Source organism: Pelodiscus sinensis, chromosome 2, assembly GCF_052426305.1.
Source record: "Pelodiscus sinensis isolate ZL-2025 chromosome 2, ASM5242630v1, whole genome shotgun sequence".
Taxonomy (NCBI): domain Eukaryota; kingdom Metazoa; phylum Chordata; order Testudines; family Trionychidae; genus Pelodiscus; species Pelodiscus sinensis.
Window position 1 is genome coordinate 137,542,779 of NC_143053.1, and position 19,353 is coordinate 137,562,131.

At 40.6% G+C, this 19,353-nt stretch overlaps 1 protein-coding gene across 4 annotated transcripts in view; it reads left to right on the forward strand.

Annotated features, from left to right (window-relative positions):
* Positions 1-19,353, forward strand: part of CTNND2 (catenin delta 2) — a 1,059,017-nt gene that overhangs the window by 925,753 nt on the left and 113,911 nt on the right. For all 4 annotated transcript variants that reach the window (XM_006120137.5, XM_006120139.5, XM_075921467.2 and 1 more), the window contains one exon: positions 1,848-2,021. In XM_006120137.5, coding sequence (XP_006120199.1) covers positions 1,848-2,021 — 174 coding nt within the window. The remainder of the gene's footprint in view (positions 1-1,847; positions 2,022-19,353) is intronic.

Genomic DNA, 19,353 nt, shown 5'->3' on the forward strand with positions numbered 1-19,353 from the left:
CTTGAAGTAATTTCTGGAAGGGCTGATTATTGTGCTCAAAGAGGGGGATTGAATTCTCTTACCAGCAGGAAAGTCAACCAATCTTTTCTTTAGTTTGAAAGCAGAATTTTAACAAGATGATTTCATAAGCACATCATGCTCCCTTTCATGGTGACTAAATTCAGCAGGGTTTAACTTCAACCCTTTTAGGAGGTGATTTTTGCTACTGTTTCTAGGCATTTGAAAGTGCCTCCGGAGACTGCTTTTCCATTGATTATATATTGTCTTTTTTGTCCAATGAGTTATATATTCTAGCAACTGCTCTCACATAATTAGAGCCCTGCAAATCCACAGTTATCTGCTTTACTTGGATGCAGATATCTGCAGTTCATTTTGAGGCTATGGATGCAGATGTGGACACACATTTTGTATCTAGAACCCTGCGAATTTGCATATATCTGCTTTGTATTCACCAGTATCTGCATCCACAGATGCCTGATCTGATATCTATGGCTCAGTTTTTGCAAATATAGATGCGGATGCAGATACAAATGTTGTATCCACACAGGGCTCTTCATCTGCATTGTTGAAAGACTAGCTAACTTTGTATTTCTATTTTTTTATTTGCAAAACATAATAACCAGTGCGTTACATTGGCATAGCATCATTGAAGTCAACAGATCCATGTCAATTCACACCTGCTGAGTCTTTGGACTAATGCTCACCTGCTAACTGGGGTGTGTAATTGCTGGGCCATGGAGTGATGAGAACGTGCATGCCATGCCCCTTGTGAGTTTGAGGGATCTAAAGCTGCTACTACTTTCCTCTCCTCTTTCCTCACAGGGAGAGAAAGAATTAACTCTAACAGGGTGCAAGGCCACAGCCTGTTACAACCACTTCTACTGCCGTTGAATGACTGGGATCAGGGCAGGCTGACAGAGGCAGTGGGGATGAAGGCAAAATTATTTCTGCCAAATGCTGGCTTGTTGCTAGTTTGTCTTTGTTTCAGCTTAAGCAGATCATCACACATTCTGTATTAGAAATGATTCTGAAAATATTTTGAAGTGTTACTGATATTCTCTTTTTGTATTCTGCTGCCTATATAATGCACAGTCAGAAAAACATATAAGTACTGCATTTACAAATACCTTTAGAATGACCTAAAATACCTTTGTTGTGCATAAAAATGTTTTGACATTTAAGTCCCATATCTTAGGACTTTTTAGATGTGACTCCTGTAGGTTGGAATGGAAAAAGGAAATCTCCTCTTTCCATTGGACTAAAGCTCACACGTCTACTCCTGATAGCTTTTGAGATCAGTCCTTAAGCCCCATACTGCATGTTGCCCACCTGAGACAACAGGGTGGGTAATTTTGGAGGCAGAATTCTGTGTTAGTGAAGAAAGTTTTTTGGTGGGTAGATTTCATGAAATAAATCAGTGACTGTTCAGAATAGCTAGAACTGAGTACCAGTTTAAGTGCCACAAAGAGGCTAGAAGTAGCTGTTTGGTATAGGAAAGCTATTTCTTAGTCACCTTTACTCTCCTTCCCTATCAGTGGTGGCGAGTATATGCCCCATGTAATTTATTTTTTTGAATGTGATTCCCACTGGAAAGAAAGGGCACAAAGGATCATGCCAAATATAAAAATAAAATTTTGTTATTCAAGTTGTTAAGGGAATTATTAAGGTCTGTTGATACATGTGTGTCCCAATAGATATTCATTCCCCTGAAAAAATAATTCTGCATTGAAAGCTCTTTGCTCTCATCATGCTAGCTACATAGAACAATAAAAAGCTATTTTATAAAGATTATATAAAGAGTGTGAGATTGACATGCTTTGTCACATTTGGTTTCTCCTTTCCAACAGTGGGATGGAGTAGGACCTCTCCCGGACTGTGCAGAACCACCAAAAGGAATCCAGATGCTGTGGCACCCTTCAATAGTCAAACCCTACCTCACACTTCTCTCTGAGTGCTCAAATCCAGACACATTGGAAGGAGCGGCAGGTGCACTGCAGAACTTGGCTGCAGGAAGCTGGAAGGTATGGACTACTACTCAGAACTTTTTAAACTCTAGTGGTATGTCTACACTATGGGATAAGGTAAAATTAAGATATGCAATTTCAGCTATGTTAATTGCATAGCTGAAGTTGAAGTAGCTTGACTCAACTTTTGGTGCTGTCCACACTGCAGGAAGCACATTCTCCCTTTGACTTCCTCTACTCCTCGTAGAAGCTGGGTTACCTACATCGATGGGAGCACCCTTCTCAGTTCAAATTAGCATATCTTCACTGGACCAATAATTTGAACTTTGAAAAATCGACAGTGGCAGCTTAGTTCTTCTCTGTAGTGTACACATACCCTAAGAAGCCCACATGGGTAAGAATAAAGGTGTTATAGATATAAGTGCAACTCTGAAGTGGGAAGAAATGCTGCATATTTTCAGAAAACTATCTGGAAAACAGAGTCAAATTTAAATTGCAGAATTTTTTGTTTGTTACATTTATTCCTATTTCCTAAGAAATTCCAGTACACAGCCTTTAAAATTAATTCATTAGACATTAATCTAATTCAATATGAAAAATTGTTCCTGAGGGCCTAATATCAAAATGAATAAAAGTGGTAATGCTGCAACTCTATGCTGCTAGTGCCATAGAAAATGAGTAAAACAATTTCACTGGTGACAATCATATTGCAATATCAAAGCAGAAACTGCAGTGTTTATGAGAAACTGAGTAGAATGTAGCAAGATACAAAGAAGTGACACAAAGACAAGAAACCCTAGCACCCTTTTTTCCCCTTAAGAAATAAATAAAGTCACAAAACAATACTATAATATTATGGTTATGAGCAAAAAACAGGCAGGGAAATTCTGAATTCAGTCTAACATATTGTTTGTGCCTCCACCTTTCAGATATGTGTGATCAAAACATCCAGTTTTTGGTGTCTAGTTATTTACAACAAATTGGTTTAATAATTTTATCACCAGATTTTGAAACTATATTTATATTTTAAATAAATGAGTAAGTGGTTGTGACAGTATCCTTTCCTGAATTTTTACCAAATCTGTCACATGCTTTTTTTTGGGGGGGGGGGAGATATCTTGGTCTGATGGAATGAGAGTACTAATCATCTCAAACAGCTGTTAGTACAACCCTGTCCTTAGAGAAGTTGGGAAGCACTATATTCAAACAAGTGCTTTGAGGATATCCAGTTCTGTATTTAGGTGCTTAAATCACGCTAATCCACCAGACTTATAACATGCCATTGACCATCACACTCAGCTACGTAATGTAACAAAGTGTCTGCACTTTGACTTGATTCTGAATGTGCTGCACATGCATTGCACCCATAGAGTGACAATAATGAGATGAGCAGCCAGCGGATATAGGAAATAAAATCTCCTCCTCCAATCTAAAACTGGTGAAGGGGCTCCTGCATAGCCACAAATCTACCATACTAGTTGGGCGGGATGTGGCACTGGATCTGACCAGTCATAGAATCATAGAATACTAGGACTGGAAGGGACCTCGAGAGGTCATCGAGTCCAGTTCCCTGCCCTCATGGCAGGACCAAATACTGTCTAGACCATCCCTAATAGACATTTATCTAACCTATTCTTAAATATCTCCACAGAAGGAGATTCCACAACCTCCCTGAGCAATGTATTCCAGTGTTTGACTACCCTGACAGTTAGGAACTTTTTCCTAATGTCCAACCTAAACCTCCCTTGCTGCAGTTTAAGCCCATTGCTTCTTGTCCTATCCCCAGAGGCCAAGATGAAGAAGTTTTCTCCCTCCTCCTTATGTCACCCTTTTAGATATCTGAAAATGGCTATCATGTCCCCCTTCAATCTTCTCTTTTCTAAACTAAACAAACCCAATTCCTTCAGCCTTCCCTCATAGGCCATGTTCTATAGATCTTTCATCATTCTTGTTGCTCTTCTCTGGACCCTCTCCAATTTTTCCACATCTTTCTTGAAATGCAGTGCCCAGAACTGAACACAATACTCCAATTGAGGCCTAATCAGCGCAGAGTAGAGCGTAAGAATGACTTCTCGTGTCTTGCTCACAACACACTTGTTAATGCATCCCAGAATCATGTTTGCTTTCTTTGGAACAGCATCACACTGCTGACTCTTATTCAGCTTGTGGTCCACTATGATCCCTAGATCCCTTTCTGCAATACTCCTTCCCAGACAGTCGCTTCCCATTCTGAATGTATGAAACTGATTGTTCCTTCCTACGTGGAGCACTTTTCATTTGTCTTTATTAAACTTCATCCTATTTACCTCAGACCATTTCTCCAATTTGTCCAGGTCATTTTGAATTGTGACCCTATCCTCCAGATTAGTCACAACCCCTCCCAGCTTGGTATTATCTACAAATTTAGTAAGCGTACTTTCTATGCCAATATCTAAATCATTGATGAAGATATTGAACAGAGCCGGTCCCAAAACAGACCCCTGCAGAACCCCACTTGTTATGCCTTTCCAGCAGGATTGTGAACCATTAATAACTACTCTCTGAGTATGGTTATCCAGCCAGTTATGCACCCAACTTATAGTAGCCCGATCTAAGTTGTATTTACCTAGTTTATTGATAAGAACATCATGCGAGACCGTATCAAATGCCTTACTAAAGTCTAAGTATACCACATCCACCGCTTCTCCCTTATCCACAAGACTCGTTATCCTACTAAAGAAAGCTATCAGATTGGTTTGACATGATTTGTTCTTTACAGATCCATGCTGGCTGTTCCCTATCACCTTGCCACTTTCCAAGTGTTTACAGATGTTAAACTAACTGGTCTGTAGTTTTCTGGGTTGTTCTTATTTTCCTTTTTATAGATGGGCACTATATTTGCCCTTTTCCAGTCCTCTGGAATCTCTCCTGTCTCCCATGATTTTCCAAAGATGATAGCTAGAGGCTCAGATACCTCCTCTATCAGCTCCTTGAGTATTCTAGGATGCATTTCATCAGGCCCTGGTGGCCTTGCTACTGCCACGAGCCTTGCTATGCGCGGGGTTCTCAGTTGCTGGCTTTCCTGCCCTCGGCCTGTCTCGTTCAGGAACTTCCGTGGTCCTGCCAGACCATGGATGTTGCTGTGCAAGAGAGTCCAGGTTTTGTGAGGTAATTTGGTGCAAAGAGGGATGGAGTTGGAAATTATCTGGTCTTAAGATATTTTTAGTCAGAGCTAGTCTAAAGTAAAATGAAAGAAACAAAAAAAGGAGGAAAGTCATTGGTGCTGAAAACAAATAATTATTATTCCCATTTGTATTATAATGATACCCAAATGTCCTCAGAGAGCATCAGGGTCTCAACTGTACAAATACGTATGAAGAGACAGTACTTCCAGAAAAGGTTTACAGTCACAAGTATTATTTTTTGAGATATGATTCACCCTTTTCCTTTCTCTGGCTGTATAATTGTCTAATCCTACACTGTGTCAGAAAAGTAGGCCTGCTGATGGGGGCATTAAAGGAGGCCTCTGCCCCAGTGCCCTGGCAATTCAATAGAGCCAGTAGCTCCCCGCCACTGCTAGTGAGGCAGCATCAGTGGCTAGAGCTTTAGGCCCTTGAAGTAGCTGCTGGAGCCCCATGCAGCGTGCTGAGGGCTACCTGGGATAGGCACAGTCCACTCTAGGCATCTCTTGAGCCTGCCTGGGAAAAGCTAGCCTCAGCCCCTCCCCTTCCAGGGGCATAGAACCACCATCACCCCTTGCCCAGAGGCGCAGCAAATCTGTCAGTCCCACTGCAGAAAAGGTGAGCCCTTTAAGACAGGCCATGTTCTAAAATCCCAAAAAAGGAGAGTGGAGAGATAAGAGAAAACCTAGAATAATTTTTAAAAAGATAAAATTGTCTGAGGGATGAAGATACTTATCTTCCATTGGTATTAATGACCAAATTGTGTCCAAATGCCCTAGACTCAGATGCTCATCTCAAATACAAAGTATAACAGTCAGTCTGTAGCTCTGTGATTATAGCCAAGCTAAAATATCTTTTTAAATGCATGGGGCAGTAGTCTTTCATTCTAGGGCATATATTTTCCCTTTCATATGTGTGTGTGTATGTCGGCTAAGGTTGGCCGCCATGTTTCGTGATTAAAGCCAAAGCTGAAAAATGTAAGCCTCAGGTCCACCCATGACTGCAATTTCTTTGCATAATGAAACTGTGGCAGCAGTTTTCAACTTTTGTTATTTAGGTTCTATACTCACCAATTCTTCTAATTCTCACATAGAGATTCTCTGCTGGCTTGGCATCTCTGACTACAACGAATGTGGAATCAATATAATCTTAGCATGGCACCAAGTTTAGGACCTATTTGAGTTTCCTTTGGATGCTCATTATTTTTTGGTCTTTACCAAGACAATAAGAGCCCAGATACTTCCTTTCCTATACATGAAGATGCATATATGAGATGTATTCACATTTCAAATTGAATTCTTTAAACTCAGTTTTTGGCTGCTCAATAATAATCTTTTTTCTACATCACTCTGGTATATGCATTAGCCTGAAGGTTATTCCACAACTTTGCCTCTAATTTTTTTTATATCCTGAAGTCTGAATCCTGTAAGAGGAATTCCTCAGCCACCATTCTTTTAATAAATGTTGAATGTTTTTATTCAGGATTTTTCTGGGTCATCTGACAGCATCTTTTTCTGTCTTGCAAGGATAACGAAGTGCCAGGTTTCTTATGATCTGGGCCGGAGTCACTTGGCTTTATATTCAAAGTATAATAAAAAACCAACAACAATCCTGCAATTAACAAAGCCTAAATTAAGTTAATTGGAAGCCAGAGTCTACCCTCAGGTACATAGGTAACTTAACTGGGAATTTTTATACATGTATCTGAATTTAGACTATTGTATATCTATCTATTCTACATAAGATTTTTTAAAAATGCCTATCAATTTAACACCTAAGAATCATATTGCAGATGTTAAATTGATCAGGATATGCAAGTGAATAATGAAACAAACAGGTATTGGGAAACAACTAAATAGCCAGTCTCTACACTGAATAAAGCATTTCAAAATGCAAAAGGCAAAATTACTAACAAGACATTTTAATTATTCAGGTGTCAGGTGGGAAACCTAGGCACAAACCCACCCAATTTAGGCTTACTCTAGCTTTATCTTCATAAATTTTCAGACAGAATCATTATCGTTTATAATTTCTGAGCCTACACTTATGACAGAGAATAAACCAATAAGAAAGAACAGGTAGGGGCCGAAAAGTACTGAATTCTAAGATACCAGGAAGCTCTATCTCTTGTCCAATTTTTTTTCTGACATTGCCCCTTGTTCACTTGTTTGATTATAATTTCCCCCTGGCATATTAATTTACTGTCTACCAATCACTGTTATAATGCATTTCTATTTATCCAGACTTCCATAATTTGTTTTACATTTTCTGTTCTGTTTTTGTAAATCAACATTGCAGTAACAAAACATAATCCTTCTTTTGCACCATTTAGCAATTTTATTCATATTTTAACACTATTAGTCAGTATGCATAAATCCTCCTAAATTATTTATTAACACGACCTTTATTTTTTATGTGAGTTGGAATGCTATGGGGGCATGATCATGATGTCAGCATATTTTTATGTTTTCTAAACTTGAGTGTTTGGGGGACTTTTTGCTTGTGCTTTTAAATGATTAAAAGTCTTGTCAGTAATGTTACCTGGTGCAACACTGCAATGGATTTTAAGCAGCAGGCTTCAGCTTTATGAAATATAACATTGGAGTCCCATGCCAACTCCCCATATAACACATTTGAGTGCATCTAGTGCTGGGTTTACATGGCTCTTATCATACAGCCTATCACTAGAGTAAACTCTCCTCCGCCACCCCTAGGATTCTGCTTGTTCCACTAACTCCTCTTATCCTTTCAACTGGGAAGGGAACAGAAGGTACCAAAGAGGGTTTTCCCTTTTTCCCCACAGATACAAGGTCCACCAATGAAATCTCACATCTCTTATTTCTGGCCCTTTAGCGTTTTATCTGCACCAGGCACAGGCTGCAAGTCATGGTGAAGTAAACATCCACATAATTCCTAATATTTAATTTCTGTAGCCTATATCTCTTTAACTGAATGGTGTTTCTGTTATGCTGTGTGGAAGGTGGAAAAACCTACCAGGCCTCAACTAATTTGGCCCTAATGGAAAATTCCCTTCCTTGAACCTAAAAAAAGCAGTTAGTGAGACTCGTAGCATCCTAAAACCACAGTTCCTAGATGATATAACTATGGAGAGAGACATTGGTTTAGTTAAAAAAGCTCAAGAGGTTCAAGAAGCCCAAATTAATTATTGTGGGGAGCAAGGATCCAGTCAGCTCCCATCTCTCTGGCTGGCCAGCAGGCAGTGAAGCACTCTTCGTACATGCTGCATTTCATTCTAAGGTTTAGAATCTAAGGGTATGTCTACACTACCCCGCTAGTTCGAACTAGGAGGGTAATGTAGGCATACCGCACTTGCAAATGAAGCCCGGGATTTGAATTTCCCAGGCTTCATTTGCATAAACTGGGCACCGCCATTTTTAAATCCCTGCTTGTTCGAACCCCGTGCCGCGCGGCTACACACAGCACGAACTAGGTAGTTTGAACTAGGCTTCCTAGTCCGAACTACCGTTACTCCTCATTCCACGAGGAGTAACGGTAGTTCGGACTAGGAAGCCTAGTCCGAACTACCTAGTTCGTGCCCCGTGTAGCCGCGCTGCACGGGGTTCGAACCAGCAGGGTTTTAAAAATGGCGGCTCCGCGCTTATGCAAATGAAGCCCGGGAAATTCAAATCCCGGGCTTCATTTGCAAGTGTGGTATGCCTACATTACCCCGCTAGTTCGAACTAGCGGGGTAGTGTAGACATACCCCATGCTATCTAGCACCTTGCGGATCCAATCCATTGAACTGGTGGCTGGCTTGTATGAAGTCTCCAAATAAAGGATCACCTCAGCTGCAATCTTGTTTATGTGCTACAGAGTTGAAGATGAAATGTGGAATCTTTTTGGCTATGGGTTTCCATGTTTTGTTTTTGAACAGCGATATTTAACTTGGATATGGCATTTCCTTTGACAGCATAATCACCTGGGCTACGTCTACACTGCAGGCTTCTTGTGCAAGAACAATTGTTCTTGCACAAAAATTTGCAGAGCATCTACACTGAACGTGCGTTCTTGTGCAAGTAAATTTACAGTAAAGCTTTGGAATGGAGGACTTCTTGCACAAGAGTTATTCCTCTCCCCATGAGGAATAAGCCCTCTTGCTCAAAAGCTCTTGCACAAGAAGGCAGTGTGGATGGGCAATAGGGGTTTCCTGCGCAAGAAACACCTATGGCTAAAATGGCCATCAGAATTTTCTTGCGCAAGAGAACATCCACACTGTCATGGATGTTCTTACGCAAAAGCACATGGCAGTGTGAATGCGCTCTTGTACAAGACCTTTTGCGCAAGAATTATTGCACAAAACAGTTCTTGAACAAGAAGCCTGCAGTGTAGACATAGCTCTGTAGTAAAATAGCTGCAAGAGGTTCTTCGATCCTTTTTCATTTCCTTTTGTGTCCCAACAATTCTCCTCTCTTGACTGCCTGTGTAGCTTGGAAGCTGAAATACTTTCTGTTCATGCTTCAAAATCAATTAAATTTTCAAAATTAAATGTATGTGCTGCATGCAAATCATCTGCACATAGTATTATCCTCATTTCCTGTGGCTGCCTTTTGATTCTCTCTTGAGTCCCTATTGTTTTTATATCATCTCTCATCTCACCCAGTGTCACTCTGCTTTTGTCTTATATTTCTACAAGCCTCTGAGCGTGGGAACCTATCATTCATCCCTGCACTCTTTTCAGGCCCTCTCTTTCCATTTTCCCTGCTTGCTCACTCAGCATAGATGGGTAACTTAGTGTTCTTTTGATTAGACAATTCAGTGTTTATAACTAGGTACTTGTCTCTGATCACCATCAGGTACTGTGTAAATAGAATTAATTTCCAGGTCCTAGTCTGTACTTTTGAGATAGCCAGGTCAGATATCTGGCTTTATTCCTTAGGCAAATATCTAACATTCTTTCCCATTCTCATGAAATCTGAGTCTCTTTATAGGAGCGAGAGACCTATTAAGCAAATAATTTGACAAAGAAATTGTCATAAATGAAATAAGTTCAGTCATGAGGTCAGTTCATTTATCTGTAAGTATAGCAGGCCAAAATGTTTCCAGAATCCTCCTGTCTAAACACACCATCATAATCATTGTTTTTGAATACTCATAGAAACATAGATGAATGCTGCTTTAGCCATCAGCAGTCTAGGAAGCCAAAGTTTTCTGATTACTCTGTGCAGAAAGGCAAGGTGTTTTTGATAGCTTACATCTTAAATTTTCCCCTTACCCTTCAGAAACTTCACAGATCCTTTGAGGGATAAAATACACGTATGTATGTGTGTGTGTGTGTGTGTGTGTGTGTGTGTGTGTGTGTGTGTGTGTGTGTGTGCGTGCTTCCGTCCGTCCGTCCCCGATACAGATTGAGCCAAGTGATATCCATTAAAAACATCAGCTTTGTTTAGTTTTTTGGTAGTCCAAATTTTTTGCTGAATGCATAATTTCATTGTGTTTAGCAGAAAAACATAGGAAACCACCAACAATACTAAGAGGAGGACAGTAATTTGATCTTTCTAATTCTGTTAAAAAGAAATAATTTTCATCTGTATGGATCACTTTTACATTAACTTTCGGCCTAATTTGACCCCGGTTCCATGAAGTGTAAAGCATTGGAAAGCATGGTTTATAACACTAAGTGTGCCAATCTGAGCAATAATTTTCCAGATTACTGTCTTTTTTCATTTTGATTATTGTGACTAAGGTAAAAAAGGAAGCTATTAATAAAATGGACGTAGAGGTGTACCATTTATCTTCAAAGAGATGTATGGTAGCTGTGCCCCACAAAGCCCATTATCTGCAGATATTGTGACTCCCATACACATCTTTGAAAATTTAGCAGCAATCTGCTGCAACAGAAATTGATATTTTTATTCTAGCTCTCTCCAAAGCTTGTACTGTTCCCACAGGAGTCCTTTCCCTTTCAAGCTGAGCAATTATTTGATCATTGATATTACAACTGATTTATTAAGTAACTGGATGATTAAGTATATTGGCAGAGCTTCTCATTTACAAAGAGACAAATCATGTGTCTGATTCCATATTTTTATGATTTTATGTTCATATCTTTTATATGTCTCTACATTCCACCATTGATTAGCAATGTGGAGATGCAGGAATGTTCCATAATGGATTTAGGCAAACTAAAAGAATCATCAGTACATGCAACGGTGACTTCATTTTTCAAGTCTGGGAGAGAATAAAAAAGCAATTTAGGGCATTTCAGTTTGAGTATTCCTGTATACCACATCATAATTGTTTGCAGACCCTTTGTCCTAATTGGCAGTCTAAGTAGAGACAGACAGATATTTCTCACTGCTTTCAAAATGCAGCTTCTTGTTAGGTCTCCACAGGTTGCTCAGACGATAAATAGACATCCCCAGGTTTCCACACTAAGGTTGTAAGGCTTGAAAACATGGATGTAATGGTAGTGACTGTCACAAAAAAGTCTGTTGACTTCCCTAAAGAAAGATAAGTTCCCCCCAGTGCTGCAGAGGTAGCTAAGTTTTGGGGAAAATTAACATAGAACAACACTGTTGCTTTAAGAAAATATTTATATGGATTATTTATGCTATGCTAATTAATGGGTGTCTTAGCTGCAGGAAAGGAAAACATGCCAAATAGCCCTTTTGAGGAGGACAGTATTATTTTTCAGACTCTGTTACTCCAGCAAGTACCTATTTCAATGTCTTTGGCTAGTGTAACTTTAGATCTCCAAGAAATGCTTAAAATTTCCAATAGACAGTTGATTGAGCAAGGAAAGGCAAAGAACCACCTTTGTTTGCAGTTACTATGATATGGTATGCGTTGTCAAGGTGGTTTCAATGCAGTGGGTAAATGATCCCAGGATTGTACATCCTCACTGTCAGTACCGGTATTTAACAAACAGCCTTTTATAAAATGGAGACAATGTTTATTCAAAGCAACAGACAGTGTCCTTACTGAGCTAAGCAGTGTCCCTTGATGGGCAATGTGCTGGCTTCAACTCTCACCCAGAGGCTGCTCCAGCTATAGGCAGCCATCTACAGGTGGCTGTAGAGGGGAAAGAGGCTGTTGGGGCTGCCATGGGGACAGGGATGGCCACCAGCCAGAGCTCTGAGAAGCGGGAAGCATCCCTCTACCAGGGAAGTGCTCCTGCCCCCTACTTGACTGTCCCTTGCCCTGGCACAGTCAGATGGCAGTTGTGGCTCAGACACAGAGCAACTTGGGACTGCTACTGGCAGCACCCTGAGGGCTATATGAGTTTGGGCCACAAGTGCAGCAACCCACCAGTTCCAACTCAGCACTCAGTCTGCACCTGCCGCTATATGCATGGCCTGCAGGCTCTGGCTCCTGCTGCATCTGCCATGTCCAGGCTCTGGAGATATTGCCACGCCATGCTGGAAGACTGGTATTGCAGGACTGTGGTGTGGAGACCCCTCCTCTGTCCAGTGCAATGGAGCCTGCTAGTTCCTTTGACAAGGCATCAGCGTTCCCAACTCAGGTGGTTTCATGGGAGGTGGCTCTTTGCTTCCCGATAACTCGAGTCCAATGAGCTGGGAATGGGCCCTGCTGGTGACTCCAGGGGAAAGAAACGCTGCAGACCAGGGCTGTTGAGCTGGGGCTCGTTCCCCTCATGTGCCCCAGGAAGTTGGTGCCAAGCTGCCCAAAAAGGATCATTGGGAAAGGCAGCTCTTGCTGGGGGCAGGGCCAAGGACAGAGGCTAAGGGGACTTTCCTCCTGGCTGTCCAGCTCAACCGAAGTATCAAACTGTCTCTCAGGGCCCAATGGCCTCTGCAGCTCCAGGCTGGAGTCTGAACCATCAGCTTTATACCTAGTTGCACAAGGTTTAGGGATGGGATGGTGGCAGCAGCAAGGGAGGTGCTAGGGGTCTGCTGCAAGCTTTTAAAAAAGCTGAAGGACACGGCACACTGCAGTTTTGCCTACAGCAAGAGATTGTCTTGAGCAGCCTCTGTTCTCACGTCAACCAAACAGTCTCAACACAATCTCAAAACAGACTCCTTGCTAACTTGCGCTCTCACTCTGACAGTCACCTCTTAATAGTAGCAGACACATTGGTTACAACCCCTGGGATATGCATAGGAAATACTGGCTGGGCATTTTGTAAGAAACAAGGAGCTATCTTCACACTCCCCCCCCACACACACACCCTTCTCATAGGTGCAGCTGATCGTGCATTAATCTGACAAGTAAATACTTGGCTATTAAAGATGTAAATTTAGAAGTGTTGAATTGGGGGTATTCACAATATCTTATATTTAATACTCTTTAAGCAAAATGTTGTCCTGATTTTGGGAAAGAGGACATATTTGAATTGAAATTTACTGATCTTTGAGATTGATTTTTTCATTTGTTAGCTGATGAATGTTTAATAAGTATTATTCTACAATGTAATTCTGAATAGAGGGAGTGAAGAATAAAATAAGATCTACCAAGAATCCTACCAGCCCATGTTTATTTTCTCTTATCTGAGAGCAAACATCGCTCCATTGCAGAAAAACTACCCTTGCCTGACAAATTTGCTTTTCAGACACATTACAGAGATGTGCTTGGTGATAACCAAAACCCCATATTCCATATACCTCACAATAAAGTTCTTATTACCATTATTGCATTTGGCTGCAACAAAGCCTTTCCAGCTTAATTCAGTGTTGTTCTTCGTTAGATAATGTGGGTAAGGTAATGGGTTCTGTTGGACCAAATTCAGTTGGTGAGCAAGAGATGCTTTTGAGCTACACAGAATTCTTCTTCAGGTATAGGAAAGGCACTGAAAGTGTCACAGATAAATGCAAGATTGAACAGATGGTTTAGCAAAAGTAATTAGCACATACTCTAAAGGGATTCATTAACACCCCTATGCTCAAATGACAAAGAGGGGGGTATTTAGTGGATTACAGATTGTTCTAATAAGCCATAAATCCAGAGTCTTTATAAAGACCTTGATTTTTAGTGTCTAACAAAGTTATAAATTTAACCTCTCAGCATCATCTTTTGACAATGAGGAAGTGCAGCTTTCTTTTAAGGAGGACTAATCTCAGAGAGGCAGCCAGTTAGTCTGTAACTTTAAAAACATCAAGTGGTCCTGTAGCACCTTAGGCTACGTTTAGACTACACCCCTCTGTCAGCAGAGGGATGTAAATCAGACAATTTGAAAGTGCAAATGAAGTGGGAATTTAAATATCCTGCACTTCATTCGCATAATCACGTCATGGTGCTCTTTCAAACAAGTGCCATTTTGAAAGTAAAACCATGGTCTAGATTTGGTTCTTTTGAAAACGGGGTGCTTTTTTGAAAGATCCTATGCTCCTCATTTTTTATTACCGCGGTTTTACTTTTGAAATGTGCTTGTTGGAAAGAGCTCCATGACGCAATTATGCAAATGAAGCGCAGGATATTTAAATCCCCGCTTCATTTGCACTGTCGAAATGTCTAATTTACATCCCTCTGCCGACAGTGGGGTGTAGTCTAGACGTCGCCTTACAGACTAACCAGAATATATAGAACTATGAACTATTTTTGTGGGCTCATCAGATGAATTGGAATGTAAATAACAGAAACCAAGATTTATATATACAAAAAACAGAAGAAGAACTTCTCAATTGTAGGATCCATGTCCACATTAGCCTCAGAGTTATTAGAAAGGCAAGCCATCAACTAACATTCTGTATAATTAGTTTTCTTTCCGTTTTCCCTCTTTACATCCAAATGACACTAGAATAAATGTGGGTTCATAAAATTGCAACAATGAAATCCTTGCATGTCCATAGAATCATAGAGTACTAGGACTGTAAGGGACCTCGAGGGGTCATTAAGTCCAGTCCCCTGCTCTCATGGCAGGACCAAATACTGTCTAGACCATCCCTGATAGACATTTATCTAACCTACTCTTAAATATCTCCAGAGATGGAGGTTCCACAACCACTCTGGGCAATTTATTCCAGTGTTTGACTACCCAGACAGTTAGGAACTTTTTCCTAATGTCCAACCTAAACCTCCTTTGCTGCAGTTTAAGCCCATTGCTTCTTGTTCTATCCTCAGAGGCCAAGATGAACAAGTTTCCTCCCTCCTCCTTATGATACCCTTTTAGATACCTGAAAACTGCTATCATGTCCCCCCTCAATCTTCTCTTTTCTAAACTAAACAAACCCAATTCTTTCAGCCTTCCTTCATAGGTCGTGTTCTCTAGACCTTTAATCATTCTTGTTGCTCTTCTCTGGACCCTCTCCAATTTCTCCACATCCTTCTTGAAATGCGGTGCACAGAACTGGACACAGTACTCCAACTGAGGGCTAATCAGCACAGAGTAAAGCGTAAGAATGTCTTCTCGTGTCTTGCTCACAACACACCTGTTAATGCATCCCAGAATCATGTTTGCTTTGCAACAGCATCACACTGCTGACTCATATTCAGCTTGTGGGTCCACTATAACCCCTAGATCTCTTTCTGCTGTACTCCTTCCTAGACAGTCGCTTCCCATTCTGTATGTTTGAAACTGATTGTTCCTTCCTAAGTGGAGCACTTTTCATTTGTCTTTATTAAACTTCATCCTATTTATCTCAGACCATTTCTCCAATTTGTCCAGGTCATTTTGAATTGTGATCCTATTCTCCAGATTAGTCGCAGCCCCTCCTAGCTTGGTATCATCTGCAAACTTAATAAGCGTACTTTCTATACCAATATCTAAATCGTTGATTAAGATATTGCACAGAGCCAGTCCCAAAACAGACCCCTGCAGAACACCACTTGTTATGCCTTTCCAGCAGGATTGTGAACCATTAATAACAACTCTCTGAGTACGGTTATCCAGCCAGTTATGCACCCACCTTATAGTAGCCCGAGCTAAGTTGGATTTGCCTACTTTATTGATAAGAATATCATACAAGACCATATCAAATGCCTTATTAAATCTAGTGATAGAAATGTAGCCGTGTTAGTCTGGTGTAGCTGAAACAAAATACAGGTTTATGTAGCACTTTAAAGACTAACAAGATGGTTTATTAGATGATGAGCTTTTGTGGGCCAGACCCACTTCCTCAGATCAAATAGTGGAAGAAAATAGTCACAGCCATGTATACCAAAGGATACAATTAAAAAAAATGAACTCATATGAAAAGGACAAATCACATTTCAGAACAGGAGGGGGATGCAGGGAGGGGGGGAAGGAAGCTGAATGCCTGTGAGTTAATGATATTAGAGGTGGGGAAGGGTAGATGTCTGTGAGTTAATAATATTAGAGGTGATAATTGGGGAAGCTATCTTTGTAATGGGTAAGGCTGAACAAAGACCCCAGCTATCTTACCCATTACAAAGATAGCTTCCCCAATTTTCACCTCTAATACTATTAACTCACAGACATCTACCCTTCCCCACCTCTAATATCATTAACTCACAGGCATTCAGCTTCTTCCCCCCCCCCCCCCCCCGCTGCATCCCCCTTCTGTTCTGAAATGTGATTTGTCCTTTTCATATGTGTTCATTTTTTTTTAATTGTATCCTTTGGTATATATGGCTGTGACTATTTTCTTCCACTATTTGATCTGAGGAAGTGGGTCTGGCCCATGAAAGCTCATCATCTAATAAACCATCTTGTTAGTCTTTAAAGTGCTACATAGTCCTGTATTTTTTGTTTATTAAATCTAGGTATACCACACCCACCACTTCTCCCTTATCCACAAGACTCGTTATCCTATCAAAGAAAGCTATCAGACTGATTTGACATGATGGCTGTTCCCTATCACCTTGCCATCTTCCAAGCGTTTACAGATGATTTACTTAATTACTTGCTCCATTATCTTCCCTATAACAGAAGTTAAACTAACTGGTCTGTAGTTCCCTGGGTTGTTCTTATTTCCCTTTTTATAAATGGGCACTATATTTGTCCTTTTCCAGTCTACTGGAATTTCTCCTGTCTCCCGTGATTTTCCAAAGATGATAGCTAGAGGCTCAGATACCTCCTCTATCAGCTCCTTGAGTATTCTAGGTTGCATTTCATCAGGCCCTGGTGACTTGCAGGCATCTAGCTTTTTATTTTTAACTTGTTCTTTTTTTATTTTATCTTCTAAACCTACCGCCTTCCCACTAGCATTCACTATGTTAGACATTCCTTCAGACTTCTCGGTGAAGACCGAAACAAAGAAGTCATTGAGCATCTCTGGCATTTCCAAGTTTCCTGTTACTGTTTCTCCCTCCTCATTGAGCAGTGGGCCTATCTTGTCCTGGTCTTCTTGTTTCTAATGTATTTTTAAAAAGTCTTCTTGTTTCCCTTTATTCCCGTAGCTAGTTTGAGTTCATTTTGTACCTTTGCCTTTCTAATTCTGCCCATGCATTCCTGTGTTGTTTGCCTATAGTCATCCTTTGTAATTTGTCCTACTTTCCATTTTTTATTTGACTCCTTTTTTACTTTTAGATCATGCAAGATCTCGTGGTTAAGCCAAGGCGGTCTTTTGCCATATTTTCTATCTTTCTGACACAGTGAAATAGCTTGCTTTTGGGCCCTTAACAATGTCCCTTTTGAAAAACTGCCAACTCTCCTCAGTTGTTTTTCCCCTCCGTCTTGATTCCCATGGGACCTTACCTATCAGCTCTCTGAGTTTACCAAAATCCGCCTTCCTGAAATCCATTGTCTCTATTTTGCTGTTCTCCCTTCTACCCTTCCTTAGAATTGTGAACTCTATGTTTTCATGATCACTTTAATCCAACCTGCCTTCCACTTTCAAATTCCCAACCAGCTCCTCCCTATTTGTTAGGATCCAATCTAGAACAGCTTCCCCCTGGTAGCTTTTTCAACCTTCTGAAATAAAATGTTGTCTCCAATGCAGTCCAAGAACTTATTGGATAGTCTGTGCCCCGCAGTGTTATTTTCCCAACATATATCTGGATAGTTGAAGTCCCCCAACACCACCAAATCTTGGGCTTTGGATGATTTTGTTAGTTGTTTAAAAAAAGCCTCATCCACTTCTTCCACCTGGGTAGATGGCCTGTAGTAGACTCCTAGCATGACATCACCCTTCTTTTTAATCACTTTTAGCCTAACCCAGAGACTCTCAGCACTTCCATCTCCTATGTTCATCTCTACCTCACTCCAAGTGTGTTCATTTTTAATATATAAGGCAACACCTCCTCCCTTTTTTCCCTGTTTATCCTTCCTGAGCAAGCTGTACCTTTCTATACAAACATTCCAATCATGTGTATTATTCCACCAAGTTTCTGTGATGCCAACAATGTCATAATTGTACTTCTTTATTAGCACTTCCAGTTCTTCCTGCTTGTTTCCCATACTTTTCGCATTTGTATATAGACATCTAAGATCCTGATTTGACCTTGCCTCCCAGTTTTGCCCTGACCCTCCTTTCTCTCTGCCATTATAGCCCATGCTCCGTCCCATTTCCGACCCATCTCCCAGGTCTCCATGTTCTCCACTTACTCGTGGGCTTTGCTCACCTGCGTCGAACCTAGTTTATACTATCCTAGCTTTATACTTTTATTATGTTTGTGTCACATAAGATGATGACATGTAAAATGTCTCTTTCACCAAGAGGTCTAGGTGCCATACAGGGGTTAAACCAATTATCAGTCCATTCACGAAGGACACTCCTAACAAACCTTCCTCTGTTTAAATGACTTTTATTTAAAGAAATTTGTTTTCTCTTTATTTGCCTTTGGTTTGATGAGAAACATTGTTGAGCAGTTCTACCACAATTGTCAATGGAGTGTGCAAAAAAGTACAACTTGTAGAGTAACCTGAAAATAGCAACACTGGGATGCATTCTAATCTCCACTAAGTATAAAGAGTTCCATCACTGAGGACTTTCCATCAGGCTTCCCCCATCTCCCAAGAGTTCCTCTTTGGGCTCTAGCAGCAATAACAGCCATACTGAGCCTAGATGTTGCAGTGGGGAGAAGAGAAAGAGGCAAGCATTTAGATAGACCCTAGCCCATTAATTTCTTTAAATGTTAGGACCAGGACTTTGAAGTGAATATGCTACTGAATAGAGAGTTAGTGGAGAGCACAGAACATAGATGTGAATATTTCTTGCTAGCAAGTGGGAAGCTGTATATTGCACCTGATAAAGCTGTCACACAGTTTTTACAGGCAGCCCCAGGTCAAATGTGCTGCAGTAGTCTAACTTACAGGCAAGGAACTTATGGATAAGAGTAGCTGGTTCATCACCTCACAGGGAAAAATCACAATCTCCTATTTAAGCAAACAAAGATGATTTGGAAATACT